The following is a 23,406-nucleotide window of genomic DNA, read 5'->3' as shown; positions in this document are numbered from 1 at the left end:
GATGACCAAATGAAAGCGTTCGAACTTCAGATAAACGCTTCTCACCATGTTGAACTGCTGCTGAAGTTTCTCATTAGCGTAGTTGATACAAAACTGTTCAAAGCTGTTGATTTCAAACGTTTCAAACCTTGGGAGAAGGAAAAGTGAAACATTAATTCTTTGTTTCGACCAAACTCAGATTAAAACACTTTTATTGGAAATAACAGAAGAATGGCAGGGTTATTGTGAATCAAAATGGAAAAGGGAGTTTGCATGGAAACGTTAAAAACATATCATACAGGGAAAAATGTTAAATGCTGGTGTTGTTCAGGGGATTAAGAAGCAAACCATTGCCACATGTTGTGACACAAAGTGTCCCAATCACTTCAAAACTTTTTTGTTGGTAAAAGACGACTCCCTCGTGGAGAACCTGAATAAACAATTATTTAGAATATTCACTTAATTTACAAATGATGCTTTTACAAGGATGTGAACAAAATGAGTCTCCTCTATGGATAAGATGAAAAATATTGGAAATAAAACTGACTGACAAGAAGCATAGGTTGTCCCTGTCTTTAAATATAGAAAACAGTGAGCAACACCTTAAAACTATCAGAATGCTTCCCTGGAAAAGTGTTGAACTCTGTATACTTTTTATTTTATTCTATTTTTATTGTTAATTTATTTTTTATTTCTTATTTTGGCTTTTTACATTCTAGTTTTGAAAAAAAAATGAAGACAAAAAAGAACAGTAATGAAGTATTGTTGCATTCAAAAGGGCTCAATCTTGTTATTACCAGGATGTACAGCAATGAATAAAGACGTTAAATGTATGTATGTATACGCTGCAAAAAAAATGCTTTCTCACACAAAGACGTACCCGTAAATGTCCAGGACTCCAATGAATGAGTGCTGTTTGATGTTGGTGATCAAAGCCTTGTTGACATGCTCTACGATCCAGTTGAACAGTTTGGCATAGATATGTTTGGACAGAGCGTCACGGGAGTTGGTTGCTTGGAGACGGGAGAGGGTCTTCACATAGGTCTCTGTGGCCGTCTTCAGCTTCCTGTGGCAGAGCCACTGAGACATATCCTGGTAGGTGACGCCAACCAGTTCACAGAACGCTGTCAGGTGACGATTGTTGGGCTACGTGGGAACAGAGAACATATATGTGGGTCTTCATTATTTCACAGAAAGATATATAAAAGGTTATTTTGCGATACAGCTAAAAACTCAGGGAAAGCCTTGTCCGTACAGGAATAATGCAGCTGTCTGAATCTCTCTCTTTTATATCTACGTTTCCAAGGTGAAGAATAGCAGCCAAAACCTGGAACAAGCCCATCTGATAGGAGTCATTAATACCTGCAGGTGAGAAACACACATTGAAATTAGGCGATTAATTAAAATGAGCGTACAAAAAGTGATTGGCTGTGTTCAAAATCATATACTAACGTACTATTCATACTAAGTCTGAAGTCAAAAGGAGTATGTAGTGAGTTGCAATTAGAGAGTATGGAATGATTGAGTATGTGAGAAATACCTGGATGTATACTATATCAGGACATATGCACACTAGTCATACTCAACCACCCCATGATGCATTGTGAACGAAACGTAAAATTGTCTTGGGACAGGCTTCAAGCTAAAGGTCAAATGTTCCCTTTTCAAAATAAAAGCATCTCTTCTTGTCTTCCATTATTTGTTTTAACACATTTCTAAATAGGGCTCTTGTTTCGAAGTTAACTGGAACTTTAGTCAGTAGCACAATGGAGGCTCTCAGAAAATCTCCAAAATGTCAGCATAAAATGTGTTTCCGCGAGTTTAATGGCTCAAATGACCACATGTTGATATTTTACTTTTCACTTTCTCACTTAAAGTGTTTTCTGAACTTTCGAAGGTGGAGAAATAACGGAGATATTTAGCCTCAGTTTGCTTCAAGTTTTTGTCGTAAGTTCGAAATGCATCTTGGGAAACTTGGAAGTATACTTCAGTGGGAACTGTCATCATCCTAATCCTCCTAACCATACTTATGGTATAAAGTAGACAGTATGTACTTATTGAGTGTGTAGTGTTTTACCGAGCAATGTGAAGGCCTTGCGTGTGATGCAGAGCTCCTTGGTGTCATCTACACCATCAATAACAGGGCTGCGGCCCTGCCTGGTGTACAGGAAGTCATTGGCACTGCCTGACAGGGAAAAAAGACATCTTTTAAAGCTAATACCAAGTAACACATCAAGACTGATTGAGTCACAACCTAAGAATTTCATTTTGCAGGCAAAGTAAAGTCTACTCTGAACACTTTTAGACATAAACTAATATGATGGAGGAGGTTAGAGGTTTTTAGAAACGAATAAACTCAAAGGAGCTTCTGTGTCCGGATGACTTTATCTCGAGCATTCCTCAATCAGCTCCTTCATCACCACTTAACAAAGACTAAAGGCATGGCCTGTTGCCTAGCAACCAGAGCCACAGACACGTATTTGACAGCCATTAAATTAACAGAGCCAAGATGTCAGCAGGAGAGGAAAACACAGCAGCTGCCTGTGTGTGTGTGTGTGTGTGTGTGTTGAGCAGGTGCAGGTCGACCACAGTGGGGGCTCTCTGTAAGGCGTTTGAATTGATACCCAAGGGAATGAAGGAGAGCACCCTTTACACTCTCCAGTGTGGCCCCATATTCATTATTGTGTGACGCAGTGTGTCAAAGGTTAGTAGTGTCACACAGCCATAAAGTCCAGGTTTGAAATGATATGAATATGGCTGTATTGTTTACATTAGGTTTTATATTGATCATGTTATTCATATACTGATAAAATCCTTTTAATCATTATCAATGAAAAGAAACAGGAACCATACTCTCTTTAACACTGTTACCCAAACGGCACATTGATTTTTAACGCTACAGTTACACCTTAAATCCCACTTCAAAGCAGGCACTGTCACATAAATACAGTGCTATGTTGCTTTTATTTAGAGCGAGATAAAAAACAGCAGCCCAGCCCTGTTTTCCTCTATATGTCAGTGCTGTCAAACTCATTTTAGTTCAGGGGCCAAATATGGAGCAGTTTGATCTTAAATAGGTTACAGATTTTTTGTGGGGAAAAGAACAAATTCAACATTAATGTGTCCTGGTCTGCACATATAAATGATATACAAATGATAAAGTATGCGAGTATATCAGTCCCTGTAAAATTTTCACTTAAATTTCCCTGATTTTGCAAATTTGATTACATTTTGTGTAATAATTTAAGAAAAATTTGCCAGATTTGGGAAAAACTTAAGTCCTTTCAACAATTTGAGATAAAAAAAAAATGACTGAGCGGGCCAAATTTGATGCTCTAATGGGCCAGATTTGGCCCCCGGGCCTTGAGTTTGACATGTGCTCTATGGGAAGAGTTCTTAGCTGAATCTTATGTTTCTACAATTCTGTTTCAGTTTGTTAGATCTGCTTCTGTCAGTCCACCTGCTGTGTTGAGTGTATGACTGTGTGTGCATGACTCATGCAACAGAATAGGCAGCTTGTAAATTTGCTGTGCATCTATTACTGTTGGAAAACGGTCATTCTAAAGCTAATTCCCTTGAATCTGTCACACATGATTCAAATCAAGTCTGTGTATAAATGACACTAAACTAAGATGGCCCATAATGGCTCATAATGACGGATGTTTTTTCCTTTGCCAATAATGTTTATTTTAAGTGTGGGTTTTCACATACAGTTGTTAATGAACTTAACAGCTGAGTGTGTGTGTGTGTGTGTGTATCATGCGTGGGACATACTCAGCCTCAGTATCTTGAACTCGGGGAGATCTGCTGACGCACACAGCTGATAGAAGATATGGTAATTCCGCTCCTCGTCCGCCTTAAAGAAAACAAATATTATCAAATAATTCGATGGAAAAGAAAGAAACTCCTGTCCACGCTAAAATTCAAACCATTCTCCTGAGTAGGATGATAATGAATATCATCATCATTAGAATGAACTGAAACACTAAATCTGACAAAATCACAACAAACAACCCTCAGACCTGCATATAATATTGTATCTGACACATCTCGTGTATTGTGAATTCATATTTATGGTATCTACGCTAGAATTTGAGCATAAAGAGGTCTTTAGGGTAGATTTCTGTGATTCCGTGTGTCCTGGTTAGTTTGACACAGACTGTGTTTCGTTCTGATAGTTTAGCTCTCATATCTGCCATTTTCTCCTTTGTTATTAATTCTAACACCGATTACACATTCCATACTTATCCATGTTTGTGAACACTTTATTCTATCATCCAACGTGTGGATAGTCCAGAGGAGGCATTACATCAGATTGTGACTAACTGTGAGACTGCTTCATTCACTTTTCCAAGAAATTATAAAGACAAAACAGTTTGAACTCGATATCTTTGTTTTCTACAGTTGGGGGTGTTAAGAAAAACATTTCAGCCACACCCTGCATTCTGTTTATCCCAGTGTCAGTGAAGCTCATTAATGAGCGCTCAGGTTATGTCATGCTGAATCCCTGTTTTTACCTGGTCCCTTTGATTATGTATAATTAAGGTATGTACAGTATTTATGTATACTTTAAGCGATGCATGAGTGGAATAAATAAAGACACTTTGACTATTTTTTATCCTCAGAAAGTCAATTACAATTAGGTTTTTTTGTGTCAGTATGTCCCTCGATTTATATATTTTTAATGGTAAACTGTGGGAACACTTGATATGAAACATGTTTTAATAATTGTTAACTACATATGTATAGAACCATACATAGAACTGTAACATGGTTCCACAGTTTAGCGTTAAATTATAATTGACCATTTTTATAGAATTTTCACGGCAATTACAAATAATTACAAAGTCAATTATCTAAACTGAATTACAATTTCATTACGATTACGACAGCAACAGTTTTTTTAAATTACAATTACATTCATAATTACACCATAATGGTAATGAATGATCAATTACACGATTACAATTATAATTCACCCCAACCCTGCTTTCTACTGATCCCTAGAGAAAGCATCCACACAGATTCCGTGCCATGCTTCTTTACAGTTATGCTGCATTTGCTCCTATTTATACAATGTGAGAGTCTAACATATGGCAGCTTTGGTAACTGGCAGCCTGCTTCCTAATGCCTTGCCCGAGGGCATGATGGCATACGTTATGAGGTCAGGTTTAGATCATATTTACCCCACATGTTCATTATAAAGAGAATCAAACATGTGATGCACCAGTGCACTGCTTAGGATCTAGTATCAGGTGGATAGGGATGATGTTTGAAATTATGAGCCTTGTTACAAGAAGTCATTAACGTGACAACACAGACGAGAACATGCACAGTCACGACGTGCACGACTGGAGAAATAGAAATGGTAAAGTGAGTTTCCTTTAACATCCTCATTCCTCAACAGTGTCCTCCATGACGGTAGACAGTACGAGAACATCTTCTTCCTCTACATGCTGTCTTACTGGATCTACCAGTGAGCAGACACACACACACACACTGGCCCTCATTTATCAACCTTGCGTGAAAACGGGTGCAAATTTGAATTCACGTTTGGTTGTACTACAGGACCAATGTGTGATTTATGAAACATTGTTATTCGACCAATCCCAGCGTACAAATGATCGGGTGTCGATAAATGCTATCGTCATTAGCTTGTTACACCCTCCTGCTTCAGAGGCCGCGCCCACTGAGATCAAACAAAAAAAAAAAAGCTTTTTCAAGATTAAAACCGGCATCTTCACATCAGACTCAGAGGTGGAGCAAAACAAATATGTGGTTTCTGAAAATAGGACTTAGGAGCTCAATTAAATGCTCTGTAGAAGAGAATCAGCAACAGAGCAGGTGAAGTCTGCCCCCCTGTGTGCGCTGCGAACAACTTCGCAGCAGAGATCCTGGAGACACACATGGATGTGACGTTTATATCGACATCAGTCCGCACGCTTTAGGCAATAAATATCACATTAAAAGAAGGTCAGATCTGACGTGAGATCTGATCGTAGTGTACACAAACGTCAGAATTGATAAATGCCGAAGCTTGCGTGAATATGGCTGTACGCCCGTCATACGCACAGATCTGATAGTAGGAACGGTTGATAAATGAGGGCTAATGAGTGTATACAGCGTTCACACACACACACACACAGGTGGACAGAGTAAAGAAAAGACATACTCCTGCTAAGATAACATACATGTTTTTGTGCTGGGAGGGAATTACTTTTCCGTGGAGAAAACCAGAAGACGTGAACTAAACATGGGAACACTGCTTTGTATTTCAATAGTGAGGACATTTTCCAAAAACACTATTATTGCAACAACAACAAAAGCAGTTCAAAAGAAGTCCAAGAAAACTATTTCAACAAGAAAAAGAATTCCTTTGAAAGCAATGCGTAGTAGAATGATAAATTATTAGCTCAGAGCAGATGCTCTCACACAAAGACAACAAAAGACAGAGAGAAGAGAAATGCTCCAATGCTGTAAACTAGTGCGACAGCTGGGCTGTTAAAAGAATTTGTTCTTTGTGTGTCTGTAAGGGAAGACATTTTTGCAGCCTCTTACGTTTGCACTCGGACACCAACTCTTGGCTGCCTCTTTACATGTTCATTCATTCATTTATTCATCATTTAACCCGCTTGTTCCTGTTCATGGTGGTGGGACACTGCTGGTGCTCATCTCCAGCTCTCAAAGGGCACTAGGGAAGGGGGTACACCCTGGACATGGTGCCAGTCTATCACAGTTTAGTGTTTATTACTGCAGTTTTTTTTTTTTTTTTTTAATGAGCTAAAATGCGGTAAGGAGGTTACAAATATAACAGCTCAGTACTTCACCTGAAACACCACCCGTGATTTCTCCAGCAAATATGTCCTCATGTGTGCTCCGATGATGCGGTAACGATTGTCAAAGCCGATCTCGATGTATTTACCAAATCGACTGCTGTTGTCGTTCCTCGTGGTCTTTGCATTTCCAATGGCCTGCAGAAGAGAAAATGTTCACACAATAGGAGACAGATGTCACCAACGTGGAACAAGCGATGACTGTTGATATTGTCCATGTTTTCATCTTAAAAATACATTAAATATAAGTTTATAATTATATTTTAAGAATCCAATTGACTGTATTTGACTTCCTGCTGCATCCAAAGCTTGTAATGTACATTTTCTTTAATTATTGTATAAACCATAAAATAATAATGCTGACCTTTATTACATAATATACTCATATTCACACAATAAAATATGTGGTGAAAGGAGAGGGTGGATACATTTAGTGTAGTTTTAAAATGGAAATGCTCAATTTTCCCACGCTGATATTTAGCTCTCAAACGTTACTCTTTGATTGATGTGCACCACTCTGCAAAATCCAGTTTATGGCTTTTTTATGTAAGAATCTCTTGAAATCACACTATAGACATGGCTTTGTTTGCTTAGCTTTATCCATCATCACTGTGAGAGGTTGGAGACAAACATCTACAACACGTGTCAAACTCATTTTAGTTCAGGGACCAAATACAGAGCACTTTAATCTCAGGAGGGCCACAGATTTTATGCTGGAAAATGAGTCATTTTAACATTACCATAGTTTGCACTTCTACATATACATGAAATATAACATATCTAAGAAACCAACAATATCCAAGCAATAAGTGACAGACATCAGTCCCAACAGGATCTTCACTTTAAATGTATTTTGTGACTAATTTCTAATTAATTAAGGCAAAAATTATGTCGTAATTTGAAGAAAATTGAAGGATTTTGAATGAATTTTGAGTTTTTTCAACTGTTTAACGTTAAAAATGACTGCAATTATGTGATATAAGCTCCAAGAACACTGAGTTTCATTTACACAATGATTCTTGTGTTCTCTGTCATTTTTATTTTCTCCTGCGGGCCGAACTGAATGCTCCTGTGGGCCGGATTAAAGCCCCTGGGCCATGAGTTTGACACATGTTACCTACAACAACTGTAATATTAATTCACTCATGAAAACCCATTAAAACTACAACTGGTACCAATCGTGCAAAATAACAGGAGGAAACGTTCCTTTCACTTCCTCCTGAAACCATCAAACATCTAAAAGAACAACCTCAGCTGTCAACTACCTCTGCTCAACACTCAGCATTGATCCATTGTTATAAACGAGCTGCATAAAACTGCACACACAGAGGCTTACGCATCAAAAGAGGCTCAACCTGCCATCAACAATCAAAAAAATAAAAATGATAATGCACCAACTCTTTATGCTGAATCAAATAGTGTCCACCACACAGAAATACACTGATGTGACGACACTGAATAAAAAAAGAAAGCTCTCTATTCATTTTGTCAGCTCGTTTCCAATTGGCTTAAGTGGATGATGATGTAAAAAAGGCTGGATGGAATGAACCATGGAGGGAGGGGAGTACAGGCATGTAGGAGAGCCTCTAACAGCCTTTGTACCCATTACTGTGTACATACACACACACATATATATATATATATACACAATAATACACAATATGACTTGAGTATCACAGTCAGGATCAACCAGGAGAAAATATGATAAACATACTGAACCCTCGGTTGGGCTTTAAATAGACCCTTAAATACGGGTTCCAGTTCAACACAACCCTGACAAGGAGATGAGAGGAAATGTTCCACGGAAAAACACATCCACGCTACAGTACCCACAACTTTCACTGTGTATGAAACATGAGGTGTTTTCCTCAGTGTTGGAAAAAGAAGCATTCGTTTTAAACAAAAAGAACCTCAGCCAAGCATCAAAACTGGTCTTTGCCAGATATCAGCAGTAATCTGGATCAGTGATCCTGATCATGGCACCATGATCAGTGATCTTTAAAAGCTTGGAAGAAATTTCTATCGCCATTAATAGCAATACAGTAGGTCCATGTATGGGCACTGCCATTTAAAAAAAAATGAAAAATCACTATGAAATACCCAATCTGGATGAAGCTCAGTGGAGTAACTGATGAACCAACCCGACTTAATGGAGTCAAACTTTATAAAGATTACTCAATTACAAAACGAGATATGAATTTTTACAATTTTGCCAATGATGAGAGACAGGGGTGTTGAGATTTTTAAACTGATCCAAAATCAGTAAATTTATCTGGTTCCCCTCCAAAATGTTATGGAATCCTCCAATGATGACCTAAGGCCTTTCTTTGGTTAAGAATGTGCCAAAATCCATCAAGTGCATTAACCTGCCACCAGACAAACTCAAAAAGAAATAGATGAAAGCTGGTGAGAGAAGAGAAATATCCCTTACTTTGATTTGTGATAATTATCCCTATTTTTTGAAGAATATACACATTTAGTGCCAGCATTAAATCTTCACCTCCATGATGGGGTTGGAAGCCAAGACTTTCTCCTCCACATTGGTCTCGCTGGCAGAACCGCTGACTGTTGCAAAGTATCTCATGGCGTATTTGGCTGATACCGTCTTCCCTGCACCGGACTCTCCACTGACGATGATTGACTGATTCCTTTCATCCCTGTTAGAACAAAATGATTTAAAATAACGGTTGTATATACCCATTGGATTTAATTACAGACACAGTTAATGACAGAATGGTTTAAAGCCTTTATGATTTACTTATTCATGAAAACGCAGATGAGAAGGAAACACTGGAACACTTTGTGTGCAACACTGAGAAAAACTAAATCTCATCCTCAGATCCTGTGAACCCCTCAATGTTTTGCATGCCTTCAAGCATCTGCAGGTCCAACCCCATGCCATGTTTTTCTACAATTCTGTAACAAAATACCTAAACCACATGCAAGCCGTTTTTATTTTTTATTTTGCAATCCAACTACATTACAAGTTATCTTAAAAACTGAGGTTGTACCATATGTATGGTTATAGCTACTGTTGCCAATACTATGATTACACACACCTCTAAATAAAGGGGTCCAAATGTTATATAAAAATGTAACACAAAAACAATAAACTAATCAAAATTTCAATTATTTTCATTTAGAGCCCTACATCCTCTCCATAAAATGCCTTTGCTGTTGTCTGCTAGTTTTTAGATGTAAAATGTAAATAAAAGTTATTGAATTTATTTTCTTCGATCACAATATAAAGAATGGAAAAAAGAAGAAAATAATGCAGTGACTACGACTGCTTTTGAATTAGGGGACAGTGGAAAACAAAAGTGGAAAAAAGAAAAAGAGGAGTAACCAGTGTCGTCATGGGAACTGGTTCTCAAAAACCAACCTGGTAAAATAAAGGTAAAAAAAAAACCACTGGTTTACAGGTAATTAATAAAAAAACATGTAACCAAAAAGATCTGAACAGGGCACATTAAATGATACTCTTTACTTATTTGTTACTAAGTGAGTCACACAACATAGTAACTGCTCCCATCCCCACGTGACCTCCTGCAGACGAGTGTCTATGTGTGTGTTCCGTCTCTGCTTATGTGTGAGTGGGATTTCAACAGAGGAATGAGATATGGTGAAACTATCATTAGTCTATTTTAGGCCCAGCTTTGACCTACAAACCCTGCAGTACCGAGCACAGCCCTGCACCGTGGCTGCTCAGGTAACACACACACACACACACACGCACACGCACACGCACACGCACACGCACACGCACACGCACACGCACACGCACACGCACACACACACACACACACACACACACACACACACACACACACACACAAACCTAGCCATCTGTTTATAGGCCTCCTCTGCCACGGCGAAGATATGTGGGTCCATGTCCCCCATGTTCTGACCACTGTAGGCGCTGATGATGTCCGTGCCGTATATCGGCAGCGTTTCATACGGATTGATGGCAACAAGAACGATTCCTGGGAGAGAAAAATAACAAAATAATGATATACTATCAACTATAGCTAGAAGCCACTGTGATTTATTATTAGCTGGTGCGATATACACCAGTGGTCCTCAAATGGGGGAACGCGATGGCGTTACAGGGGGTACTTGAGAGAGAGAAAATGAAAAATGATCAAACAAAAACATTAAAAATGTAGGGTTTTTAAGTTAAAAATGATAATCATTGATTAGAACATAATCTGAAAATACAAGGGTCAGTGTTGGTCCCACACCAGGTGATGAGCAGACATGATAAAAAACTATAGAAATAAATTCATTCAGGAGCCACTAAATACTGTTTCATTCTATTTATTTACATTGGGATTCTTGCAAATATGTGTTATCACTCATTAATTCCATCATTATGCTCTATAGGTGTTTTTTATAGAATTCTGAGCAGAATGTTGTCGTCAGACAAAGGGAGGAGTTAGATTCAGAAATAAGAGCAAGGGAGTATTTGAGACTAAAGACTTTGAGAACCACTGACAACACCCTCATTTAAAAAAAAACAAAAAAGCCATTTATTTAAAAAGGTTTTGTAAATTAGAGTTTGTAAAATATTTCTTACAGCTTCAGGCAAAGCTTTATAGGTATGGCCTTTACAGCTGCTTATCTTATTTCTGTTCAGCAGATGATCTGAATCTAATTAAAAACTTATATAAACTTAAGACATTTTTTCTACCAAATGCTAAAGTGACACAGATTTTAATGGTCTGTGAGTGTTCGGACAACAAGGAAAAGCTTTTGTGTTTCATTATGTGGAATAAGATTGTAGAACAGTTTGCCACTGGAAAATAAAGAGTGTACAAATATCAAGCAATTTAAAAGAAAATATCTTTATGTTGTAGGACAGTTTTGAAAGTGTGTAATATGTTTTTTTTTCTGTGTAATTAATTCAAATCATATAAAGATAAGACTAAATTAATTTATTAACAGCAGCAATGGTTAGAAAACAGGATGCTGAAAATTACATTATTTGTTAGTGTAATATAGGAAAAGAGAGAGAGACTAGAACGTTTATAATTCCACATATGCTGTAATATTATATGTAATTACTATTTTGTTTTTCTGCAGCCATCTGCATCAAATCTTTTGTTTATTGCAATATTGTACTAAATACTAAATCACTGTCTCAGGTGTTGACCTAAATAGTTATTAACACTTTATTATATTGTTTTTGTCACTATAGACACATAATGTTGAACTGGTTTATTTTTTTGTAGCCTAAAGTATTTCATTATACACAAATCAAATGTTATGTTGAATCCTAAACAAACCAAACTGAAACACTAATAATTCAATTTGAATATGAATTTAATGAACTGGAAGAGGCTTGAAAAATATGAACTTTAGAAGAAAATCAGAGCCAACAAGACTCATATTTAGAACGTTTGAAACACACGCTCTATATTTACCAGCTCTGTGATCAATTATAATGATAAAAACAGACCAGAGTGTGATGTCATGCAAAGTTTAAATCTAATTTACATTCCGTGTCCTACCGCAGTAAGTGTAGATGAGCTTGGAGTCCATAAAGCGGACTTTGAGGTTGTGCAGGACGGCTGGCTCGTGGAGGTAGCTGAGCGCTGTGAGGTCGTTCTCACCCACCAGGATGTCGGGGTTACGGAGGTGAGGCAGGTTTTTAGTTTTGGGATCCAACTTGTGCTCGATGCTCTGAAGATGGTCACACGAAAAACAAAACAGGAGATGTCACAGTCCGTCAGCTTCAACTGCTATAGTGAGGGTGAGAAAAATCTGTCCCAGGTCTATCATCTTATTAAATGTGTAAATCAAGATGGAACCAAACCAAGCTATTCATTTCTATATCATCAATTTCAGCATGCAATCTGAATTGTGAGAATATATGTTGAATAAGTTTGAAGCAAACAATAAAAACATTATTTCAAAAAACAGTTACTTTGAGATGAAACCCTGTACTTACAGTAGAATTGGGCAATAAATCGAGATTCAAAATTAATTTTTATAGCTTATTTTGTATGAAAATACTTCTTTGAAATCAGCAGTGAAAACATTAAATCAACAATAACATGATTAAAGATGTTCCTCTCCTAAACAAGCCACACTACAGAACTCACTCACACGTGCTGTCCCTTAGAGGAGAAGAAGACTAAAGAAGCACATATTGTGCAGCTGTTTGTTAGTAAATTATCAATATTTATATCATATTTCGCTATCTTGAGAAAAAATATGGAGATATGAGTTTAGGACCATATCGTTTAGCCTTAGTTGTACTAGTATAATAAAGTTATAAAGCACAATATTATGATTTTGCATTGTTTGCTTTACTGCACATTATTAATTTATTACAAACTAAATTATAAGAGAGAAAATTGTTCTTATGTGTCAAACCAATAACTGAATAGTTTTTTTTTTACTTCTGAATAAAATGTTCCCACTAAATGCCATTTCTTGCCAGCATTAGTCTGTCTAGACTCCAAAAGTTATGATAAGTCATCCACAGCTATAGAGAGATGATCATTTATAACCTTAATTCAAGTTAAGCCACGAGATATGTGACATCATCAATCATGTTTGATTGTGTGTGAGATGGATCAAACAAAAACTTTGTGTAAATAACAATTGGACAGAAATGATTAGATGACAGATGAAGGGCACCTTTACTGAATTCTTACACAATTCCCTGGTTTTCACTCTAAAAGTCTAATATAGTTGGAAAAGCTCTTTAAATCCACATGTTAAAAACTAAAGGCTAAATCATTGTGCATTGCTACAAATCAACAGGACCATATGCATTGAAAAAGTTTGGAAATCTTTTCAGGATTGAGTAATTTTTTGTTTGCATTTGAATACATTATATACTACTGTATATATTCTATGTTCTATAACCACTTATTCCTGCACTCAGGGTCGCAGCAATCTGATGCTGCTTCAGTTACAGAGAGAAGAACAAACAATTACACACAAATTTACTACAACTGGATTTTTCAGCTACTCCAACTAACCCCAATTTACACATTTTAACAATTAGCTTCAAAATAAGGGACTTCAATTGTCATTTGGACTGGGAGTGAGGGGTTGGGGGTGTGCATAACTTAATATGATCAAATGAATCCTACTGTACATCACTTGGAGCAATATGGCGTATGGTTTCAGTATAAGCAATAAAAAGAGTGCTGGTTAATGGTTGTTGGACAACGAGCTCAGCTCTGGCAGCTGTTTTTACTCAGGGCCAAAACATGAAATGCACCTCAGGCCATCACTGGGCCTGCAGGTCTCATTTGTAAAGAGTGGGAACAGATAAGCAATTAACATTAATGAGATGCAACAAAAGGAAGCCACTCCTCCTTTACTCTCTGATCTCACACTCATCATCATCATCATCATCATCCTCCTCCTCACCGTGACATCCTCCAAGATGAGCTGCAGGGCGGTGTCGCCATCTTTGTAGTCCTTGGTGAGCTCAGCAGACTTCCACACCTCCTCAGCATCAGGGATCCACACCCGAGCACGCTGAGAACCACAATAAGCAATAGAAACAAAGGGTTAAAAACAATATGGGGAAAACGTATTCAATTCAATTTGTGTTTAAGTTGGGGCTTAATTAATAATGATGTAGTAGTTTTACACATTTTTGCAAAAAGACTCAGGATCCTTGCAGCAAGTGCAAAAAAAGGTTGTACATTTGAGATTTTTTTTATTTAATCAGAATTGCATATTTTCAATTTTAGCTTTTTTTTTTTTTTTTTTTTTTTTTTTTTTTTAAATAAGTTTTGTTCAACCAGGATGTTGAAATGAATGAATGAAGCTGTTCTAAAAGATATACTATGAAAATAATGCAAATTTTGTAAGAATTTTGCAAAAATGCACTGTAGTGAAAAGTATTTCAACGTTCTTCTTCAAGGTAAATGTGTTTGGTGCATAAAGTATTTTTTATTTAAAAACTGTCCAGGGGGTACACAATGAACACCCATAAGCTTAAACCAAATTTGGATTAGTGCATAGAGCAGCAGACATAAGCAACTGGTGGCCTTCGGTCTAATTTTGTGCGGCCCCCGAAACAAATCCCCAAAAATTGTATTTCAAGTTGTTGGAAGGAATATAAAGCATAACATAATACACAAAATAACTCCAAAAAACACACAAATCGACAGCAAAATAGAGGAAATAATTCCTAAAATACACAAAATGACAACAAAGACAGACACAACAACCACTTAAACAAACAAAATGACTATGAAAACACAAAAAACAACAACACATTACAGAATAGCTCCAAAGTTACACAAACTGTCAACAAAATTGCACAAAATGACAAAAAAAAATACAGAAAACAACAACAAAAATATAGAAAGTGACCCAAAAATGCAAATTAACAACAAAAATGCACAAAATTACTAAAATCTGTCAAAACAACAAAACCACAAAGACAAAAACCTTTCCCCTCCCCCTGTATTAATGCTCAGATCAGTCATTATTCTAAATACTGACATATATGTTGATAATGTGGCCCTTGGATCAGACACAATCACATTCCTGTGGCCCCCTCTGTGAGAGTGTTGCCCATCCCTGGCATAGAGGAATGATTTGGTGCATGACCCCAAGATTTCCACTGGTTCCATCTGCCACCCCCCATGACTTTATTCTGACACACTTCTTGCTATGTACAAACAGTAAATACACACAGAAAAGCAGATGTCACCCTATGTATCTGAAATATTCAGAGAAAACATCAAAGCCCTTTGTGAAGATCCATACATCCACATTTTGAACAACTGTCTCGTCTTGTCTTCTATACCTGTTTATCCTGTACAGGGTCACATGAACATTTTTAATACGTACAAATAATGTTTCCTGTTGTTGACCAGAAACTCATGGAGGAAAGAGTCTCCAGTCTGTATGATTTCTGCTTTAGACAGATATGAAGTGAACCGTATATTTACATGAATAAACATTAATAATACATCCTATTGTGACGAGTGAGTGTAGATTCTTAGTTCATAGCTTTACTGTCCAAGGTTATGGTGCTAATACAGTTTATAAATATCTGCACATGTTACGGGGAACAGAAGCTAGTTATTTATTATGGCTGGCTCCAGCCATGCACTATGAATTGTGTTCATTTTACATTTGATCAAAAACAGTATTAGCCTCTGAGTAGACACCTTTTGTTCAGTAAAAACATTAAAAGTTACGCCCAACAGTCTTGATTACTGACAAACAATGCAATCAAATTACAACCACACAAGTCCATAAATCTAGTACTGAGAATGTACACAGAAAAATACAAAATCAAAATAAGTACATTAACCTACCATGCTTGGTAAGCAACCAATAATTAATCTATATAAATGTATTGTACAGTGTTTGTACTTTTTTGCTTTTAAATTGTGGCACTATACGATGACTCTCACCTTGTTGAAGGTGAGCGAGTAATAAAGACATTGGAGCGCTGCATTGGAAAAAACTCACTCATTCAGGCTTTGCAGCAAAGACTCAAGTTTCCTTAAATGTTTCCTTTTAGCTTCAGCTAAACAGCACGAACCCAGAAAAAAACAAAAAACACACACTGGCTTCTGTGTCTTCAGAGTCATGTGTAAATATCTTGTCATTTCAAGCAAAGTTGTTTGAAAAAGCTCTTAAAAATAATGTTAAAGATCGTGACAAAAAAAATGCAATACTTAATCAGGTATAGTCATAAATGAGGATTAAAAATTACACACATACACACACACTAGAGATGGGCAATATGGAGAAAAATTCAATATTTTATCTCAAAATGGTGATAAACAATATAAATTGTATAAATTAGGTCTTACCAGGAAGACAATTCTGGGTTCAATTCACTGACGCAAAATGCCACACAGGCACATTTATTAACAAACTGCTGCACAATATGTGCCATTTTAGGCTTTTTCTCCTCTAAGTGAGTTCTATAGTGTGGCTTGTTTAGAGGAAGGTCAGTGTTAAGAAGCATTCAGAAATCCATCTGAGCTTTTAAAGTAGTGAAAGCAGCAGCTCCTAAAAGGAGTATTTTGATACAAAAAAAAGCTATAAAAAAAGACATATCGATATTGGCGATAGTCATTTTCTTTATCTCCAAAATAGAAAACTCATTATATCTCCCAGCCCTAACACACACACACGCACACACACACACACACACAGACACACACACACGCACACACTAAATGGTTTCATGCCTCTCAGACTTGTGACTAGAGGCACGCAGCTGATCGGATGTGTGGAAAAACTGGAGAAGAACACTGGCAGTCACATGGTTGAAGAATTCAGCTCCTGACCATGGACGCGCTTAACATGTGCACATGCGCGCACACGCACACAGTGTGAACTACATCTTTACTTCATTTCTGTACGGCATTGAGTGTTGTGAGAAAAGTGCAGATTTTAGAGGGGATTTTAAGCAGGATGAGCTCATTAAATGAACAATAATGTGCACTACCAACCAATCGTCTGAATCATGACATCACGGCCAGGGCCACACATCCACGCGCACAGTTTTCTTTTCTTTCCTTTCTCATTAATAAAAGCAGTTCATGTTTTGGTGTTTCCATGTCACAAAATCTCTCTCAGGACAAACAACATCTCGTGGAAACATGTGATTTTAGTTGCATTGGGAAGCAAGATATGCTTAGAGTTTCAGAACGATTTCATGACATGCCAAACAGTGCACACACCTGGCCTCAAAGTCAGCATCGCAATAAAGTCATTAACTATCACACTCAAACTGTTCAGGCCTCTCTCAAACTATATAAAACTCAGAGCAATAAGACATATGTCCTTAAGCGAAACCAGTAATGTCATTAGGAGCATCACTAACACACACAGCAGCATCAACATGATACACCTGCAACGCTAACTCCTGAGCTAACAATGAGACAGTGCTGGGAGCTTTTCTGTGCATAGAGCAACGGATAAAAAGGGAAAATAGAGATAATAGGTGAGGTCTTGTCTGAGGAAAAGGTGCAAGATGGAAATGACAAAATGACAGATGGAGGTAAGAGCTAATCCAGGTGAATCCAATCCTGATCAGTTAGCAGCAGTAGCAGTACACGATACTGTCTGAAAATAACTTCTCACTGTGGGATTGAACACAACCAGTTCAAAGAGAAAATCAGTCATTTATTTTACCACAACTTGGAAAGCTTCATCTGTTGTGGAGGATAAAAATAAAGTGGGCTTGTAGGTGAAATGATCATCTTTAGATGGTCTACAGCAGAGGTCCTGTCCTTATGAGCCCATCCAGCTTCCCTGCTCAGACACACCTGTGTCTAACGATGCAGTTCTACAGAAAGCTTGATACCGAGCTACGCTTTACCATCAGGTGTGGCAAACCAGGGAAGAACAAGGGCTGTGTTCTAAATCACATACTAACGTACTACTCATACTAAGTGTGATGTCAACATAGGTATGTACAGTAGTGTGTTCCAATTAGATAGTATGGAAAAATTGAGTACGCGAGAATTACCCGGATGTATACTATATCAGGACATTTGTGAAGTATGCACGGTTGGCTCACTAGTCCTACCATGACCCATGTAAAATCGTCCTGGCGCCGGCTTCAAGCTACAAGTCGAAAATCCTCTTTTCGAAACAAAAGGGTATTTTATTTTGAAGTTAACCAGAAGTTTTGTCAGTATCACAATGGAGCGTCTACAAAAATCTCCGAAATGTCAGCATGAAATGTGTTTCCACGAGTTTTATGGATCAAATTAGCACATGTTGATATTCTACTTGGTCACTTTCTCACTTAAAATGCTTTCAGAACTTGCAAAGGTGGAGAATCAACGGAGCTATTTCGCCTCAGTGTGCTTTAGGTTGTTGTCGTAGTATACTTCATACTTATTCTAGTCAGTGTTTTGTGCACATCTAACACTTTGAACTGTTGTTTAAAACATATATTATAAGGAGGGTTCTCTGTGAGCCAGGACCAGAGGTTTTGATGGTTTTTGTGCTCAATCACTCCAGCTAGAGAGAATCATGATGAAAAAAATGTTTCATATTTTTAATCTTTGCCAGACATCAATTATAGACAATGTATCCTAGAGCAGTTGCTCTTAAATGAAGGATGGAGTGGTGGTACAGATGGTGATATACTTGAGAAATAAGTAACTACACTAGACTTTCAAGTTTTACAGATTATAAATAAAACAAAAACCTCCATTGCTAACATCTGGTGAATAATTGAAGAGCAGATACACACAGGACATTCTTAGAAAATTGAGAGAAGAAAAAACATTTGTTGCAGCGTTTTCCATCACAATCACATACATTAGTGACTTATTCCTATAAAACATTCACAAGCCACTCAATTAATCAAACCAGTGAATCTCTCAAACATTTGTTTGGGCTATAGGAAGATGTTGTAATCCCTTGTGTAAAAAAAAAAAAAGCAAGAGATGAGGGTCTTCAGAGTCTAAAGCTGATCAAGTCTAGGCCACATAGATCAGTGAAAGGTTGAAATTGATGCTCAAAGCTTAGTTTTGACTTCAGCTCCGCTGTTTATTGTCAGAAAAGTTTGCATGGCATTGTGGGATGTGGAGTTGCAGAGACGGATGCATAGAAGTGGAATAACGGGAACAAACTAGAACAAAAATGATGTAAAGTGAATTAAAGTTCTCCTTGTCTGTCAAAAAACACAAGAAACCGCAGTGAGAATGAAGGAAAAACACTGAATGCGTCCGTTTACGGGACAGGATCGCGGGGACTCAACATTCCACAATGCAATGCGCAAAGTCGTCAAACAGTGTTTACATTGGAGATCAACTCTCGAGCAGCAATTGCAACATTTTGCATCTTTTTTTTTTCAATCAAATGATCTGATGAATTGACGTATCAGGCCTACACTATGTCTTCATCTGATAAATGAACAGTTGTCCTGTAGTTATCCAAGTCAACAGCACTGATGCATGTCATTTTCAAATAAGAATAAAAAGATGCAAGACAGTAAATTATATGCTCCACGATGAGATGCCTCTATGTCTGCATTTTTCTCCTATTACAGCTCTCGCATCCCTCAACATTTTGTTGGTTGTTTCACCTTTGTTCTCAGAGACCCCAACTCAGCAACGTGCCTCCTAGCAACTAAGACAGTGAAAAGAGAGGGACGGGCAGAGGACGGAGGGAGTCTAAAAATAACTACTGAGTTTTGTGCAGTATCAGACACCTCACAACAGCATCACTGCGCTACCGAGCACACTTCCTCATTCTGATCCCCATCATCACACACAGCTGGTTCACACCTCAACAGGAAGAAAACACAATTTGTTCATGCTAAAATATGCTGCCAATTAACACCTTTTCTTACATTCCCTTCCCCCTGTACAAACGCAGGCAGTTATTTACTACAGAACAAAGAGCCTTACAGCCTTCTGATGCAGTCATGCAGCAATAAATCGTTTTTATAAATAGTCCTCTGCCTTTGAAAAACACTAGAAAGATGAAGGTTGGAGCAGGAAAACCTACAAATTGATTCACATACAGACAGAAAAGTACATGCTCTATGAATCTTGGAAAAAAGGATTCTTAGAGGAAAATGTGATGAGTCAGAGCGCAGCAAATTGGTTGGAGCTTGTGGGAAGGACGGAGAGAGGGATGTGTGGGGCTCTGTTTGCTGTGGGAAATGAAGAAACAGACTATAAGGAAGACAAGCAAAGACGTCAGAGTCAGGTGACGTCAGATGATTCATGACTTGAGTCTACTGTTGTGAAACGCCTCTCACTACGTTACACAGGACATATTTTTGTAGCATGCTGGTTCAACCTAAACAAGGACCACAATTTGAAATTTCAAGGAAGTTGGAATGACTTCCACACTGCATCAGTCTGTGCAAATAGGGAAACAAACACTACCTGTGAGGTAAACAAAGCTGGATCTGGCCCCAACTTGGGAAATCAAACAAAAATCAGACTATTCTCTCTTTTTTTAATTTGTAGCCTTCGCTATTGGAATATTGTCCAAGTCTATCGTCTATTATTTCCAATCACTGCACTTGTCAAGAATCATTTAATCATCTCACATTTAATCAAATAAAGTCAAATAAAACATGCAATAATTTGTAGTGTTACAAAGGGGTGGAATATCTCCGGTAAATTTCCACGGGAACTAAAACTCCGGAATTTTTGTAATATTAAAAAAACAAACTTTTTGTGGTAAATAATTGTTGGAATTAACCTCAAATAACTGATGCTGTTGCTTTAGATATAACAATACTTACGGTAACTTCCCCAGTAAATGCAAACCTTAATTTTTGAAAATTTCCAACAACAAATTGTGACCTTAGTAGAAATGTTGTTTTTTATTGTATTATTTTGAATATATGCTAATATTTATGTATGGATATGATTCAGTTATTCAAAGTTATTCACAATTTTTGGTTAATTCGAGTAAATAATTCCCATGAAAAGTTTATGTTTTTCAATATTCCCAAAATTCCTGAGCTTACGCTTCCGATGAAATTTACTGGAAATGTTCTGCCCTTTTGCAGCCCTAATCTTTAGTCCTGCTTACACCATTCACATAATACAGATAAAAAAATTAGAATTTTACTTTTTTTAGGCAAGCAATAAAAACACCTCTATACATGACATTCCAATGTCATTGGATATGCGTTATTATAAACAAGTGCCATTGCACCACTATGACATCATCTGGGTTGAATTCCACATGACCGGCAAAGAAGTCATTCTTTATTCTCAGTAGTCTGTATGTAAACTCAATGAAGTGTTAGCTAGAATACAGTACATATTTACTAGCAATATTGAGCCATTCAGAGAGTATTCAACACTACTGACAACCACTATTTTAAACCCATTAATAATAAATACATTGTGCCAATAAACAACAAGAACTTCATTAACATGCACACTTCTGGTAACATGTACTTATTGGGGCAGCACAGGTTGATGTTGGAAATCTAAGGCAGGGTTTGTGCTAATCCTGCTTTGACAAAAGATCAGACCCGATTTGGCTAACTCAGGGTTTTACACCAGCTAATCGTATTTCAGTCACCTTCATCTCATTTTATTTTGTTCACATATGGCTTCATTTAATCCCCTATCCACACACACACACACATACACACACATACTAACAGTAAAGAACAACAAGGATACAGTAAGGTGTATCAGCGTGAGGCAAACCAGCTTTCATTCAAAACTATGTCCGGCAAAACCTTCAAACAAACACCAGATTGTCCCTGATACAAACAAAAGATTGATGTGCTTAAAATCATTTTACAAATGCCGTGAAACTCATCTGTTAATCTGAGGACTTGGAGTTCAGGCCCAGGGCTGTGGCCCCAGGGTGGGGGTGGGTGGGGGCATCCCTGATAAGTGTTTACAAATCTGCTCAAAGTCAACAGCGGATTAGGGAGACTTCACCCAGTTAATACTAAGTTGTGAGCTTTCACTCTGGCCTGCCATGACTCCCCTGAAGCTTTGCTGGGTTTTTCTCACATTTATTCTTTAGTTCTTAATACAGTCAGACGAGTCGATGCAGAACACAGGTGGAAATCATTATCAGGATCATGATCTGTGCATTACATCCATTTTAATTAATAGTACTTTTTTTATGGGTGACTCCATGTTCGATAACTACACACACTACAGATCAGGGATGGGCAACGCCATCACTGCCACAAAAATGTGATTCTATCTGATCCGAGGGCCACATTATTAACATTGAAGTCAACATTTAGAATATTGACCAATCTGAGCATGAATACAGGGGGAAAAGGGTTTTGTCATTTTTGGTTGTTTGTTAGAATGTGTTTTTGTTTCTGCCTTTTTGTTGGCGATTTGTGCATTTTTGGGGTCGCTTTCTGCATTGTTATTGTTGTTTTCTGTATTTTCCTGTCATTTTCTGTAACTTTGTTGACAGCTTGTGTGTCTTTGGAGCTATTCTGTAAATTGTTGATGTTTTTGTGTGTTTTGCAGTCATTTTGTTTGTGTAAGTGGTTGATGTGTCTGTCTTTTGTGTGTTTTTGTGTACTTTGTGCATTTTTGGGAGTTCTTTTGTGTATTATATTGGGCTTTACATTCCTTCCAACTTCTTGAATAACAATTTTTGGGGATTTTCTTTATTGGCCGCAAAAAACTAGACTGAGGGCCACATGTGGCCCCCGGGTTACCAGTTGGCCATGTCTGCTATAGATTATATTGAGACAAATACGCTGTGCTTGTTGCAACCCTTTTCATTCAAGTTCACCACCCACAGAAAAGTCACCCAAGTGGAAAACGTTGAAAACCTTGTATGTATTTCACACCATAGACCTGTACAGACAACCGTCTAGACTACAACAGTGTATGGGGTCATTTTGTTCAGGAGAAAAAACGTGAACGAAGCCCTGAGCTGCAGGAGCTCTCATCACATGATGCCTCTCATGTGAGAATCTGCTGTTTTTCTGCTTAAGCGGCCCAATGCTGCATGACGCCATGATTCAGTAACCTTTACGCTGGTGGAGATGAATTGGTAAGAGGGTGGAAGGCATGACTAGACCCTACAGTGAGCGTAGGAAGAAAACAGGCACAATCAATGTCCTAAAATCCTGTGAATAGCAGCAATATCAAATGTTGGTTACGAAGAT

The 23,406-nt window shown here is 37.6% G+C and overlaps 1 protein-coding gene across 14 annotated transcripts in view; it reads right to left on the bottom strand.

The window, feature by feature from the left end:
• The window catches only part of myo5aa (myosin VAa), a 76,515-nt gene that overhangs the window by 42,933 nt on the left and 10,176 nt on the right, over positions 1–23,406 (bottom strand). For 13 of the 14 annotated variants that reach the window (XM_028443157.1, XM_028443161.1, XM_028443162.1 and 10 more), the window contains exons 2-11: positions 14,202–14,312; positions 12,323–12,494; positions 10,651–10,795; positions 9,313–9,469; positions 6,807–6,950; positions 3,754–3,835; positions 2,057–2,164; positions 1,235–1,341; positions 860–1,125; positions 46–127 (exon numbers count right to left, since the gene is read on the bottom strand). In XM_028443157.1, the coding sequence (XP_028298958.1) occupies positions 46–127; positions 860–1,125; positions 1,235–1,341; positions 2,057–2,164; positions 3,754–3,835; positions 6,807–6,950; positions 9,313–9,469; positions 10,651–10,795; positions 12,323–12,494; positions 14,202–14,312 (1,374 nt within the window). The other variant, XM_028443167.1, reaches the window with a different exon arrangement.

Source organism: Gouania willdenowi, chromosome 3 (assembly GCF_900634775.1).
Source record: "Gouania willdenowi chromosome 3, fGouWil2.1, whole genome shotgun sequence".
Taxonomy (NCBI): Eukaryota; Metazoa; Chordata; class Actinopteri; order Blenniiformes; family Gobiesocidae; genus Gouania; species Gouania willdenowi.
The sequence above is the reverse complement of the archived record's forward strand: the minus strand, read 5'-3'. Positions and strand labels throughout refer to the sequence as shown.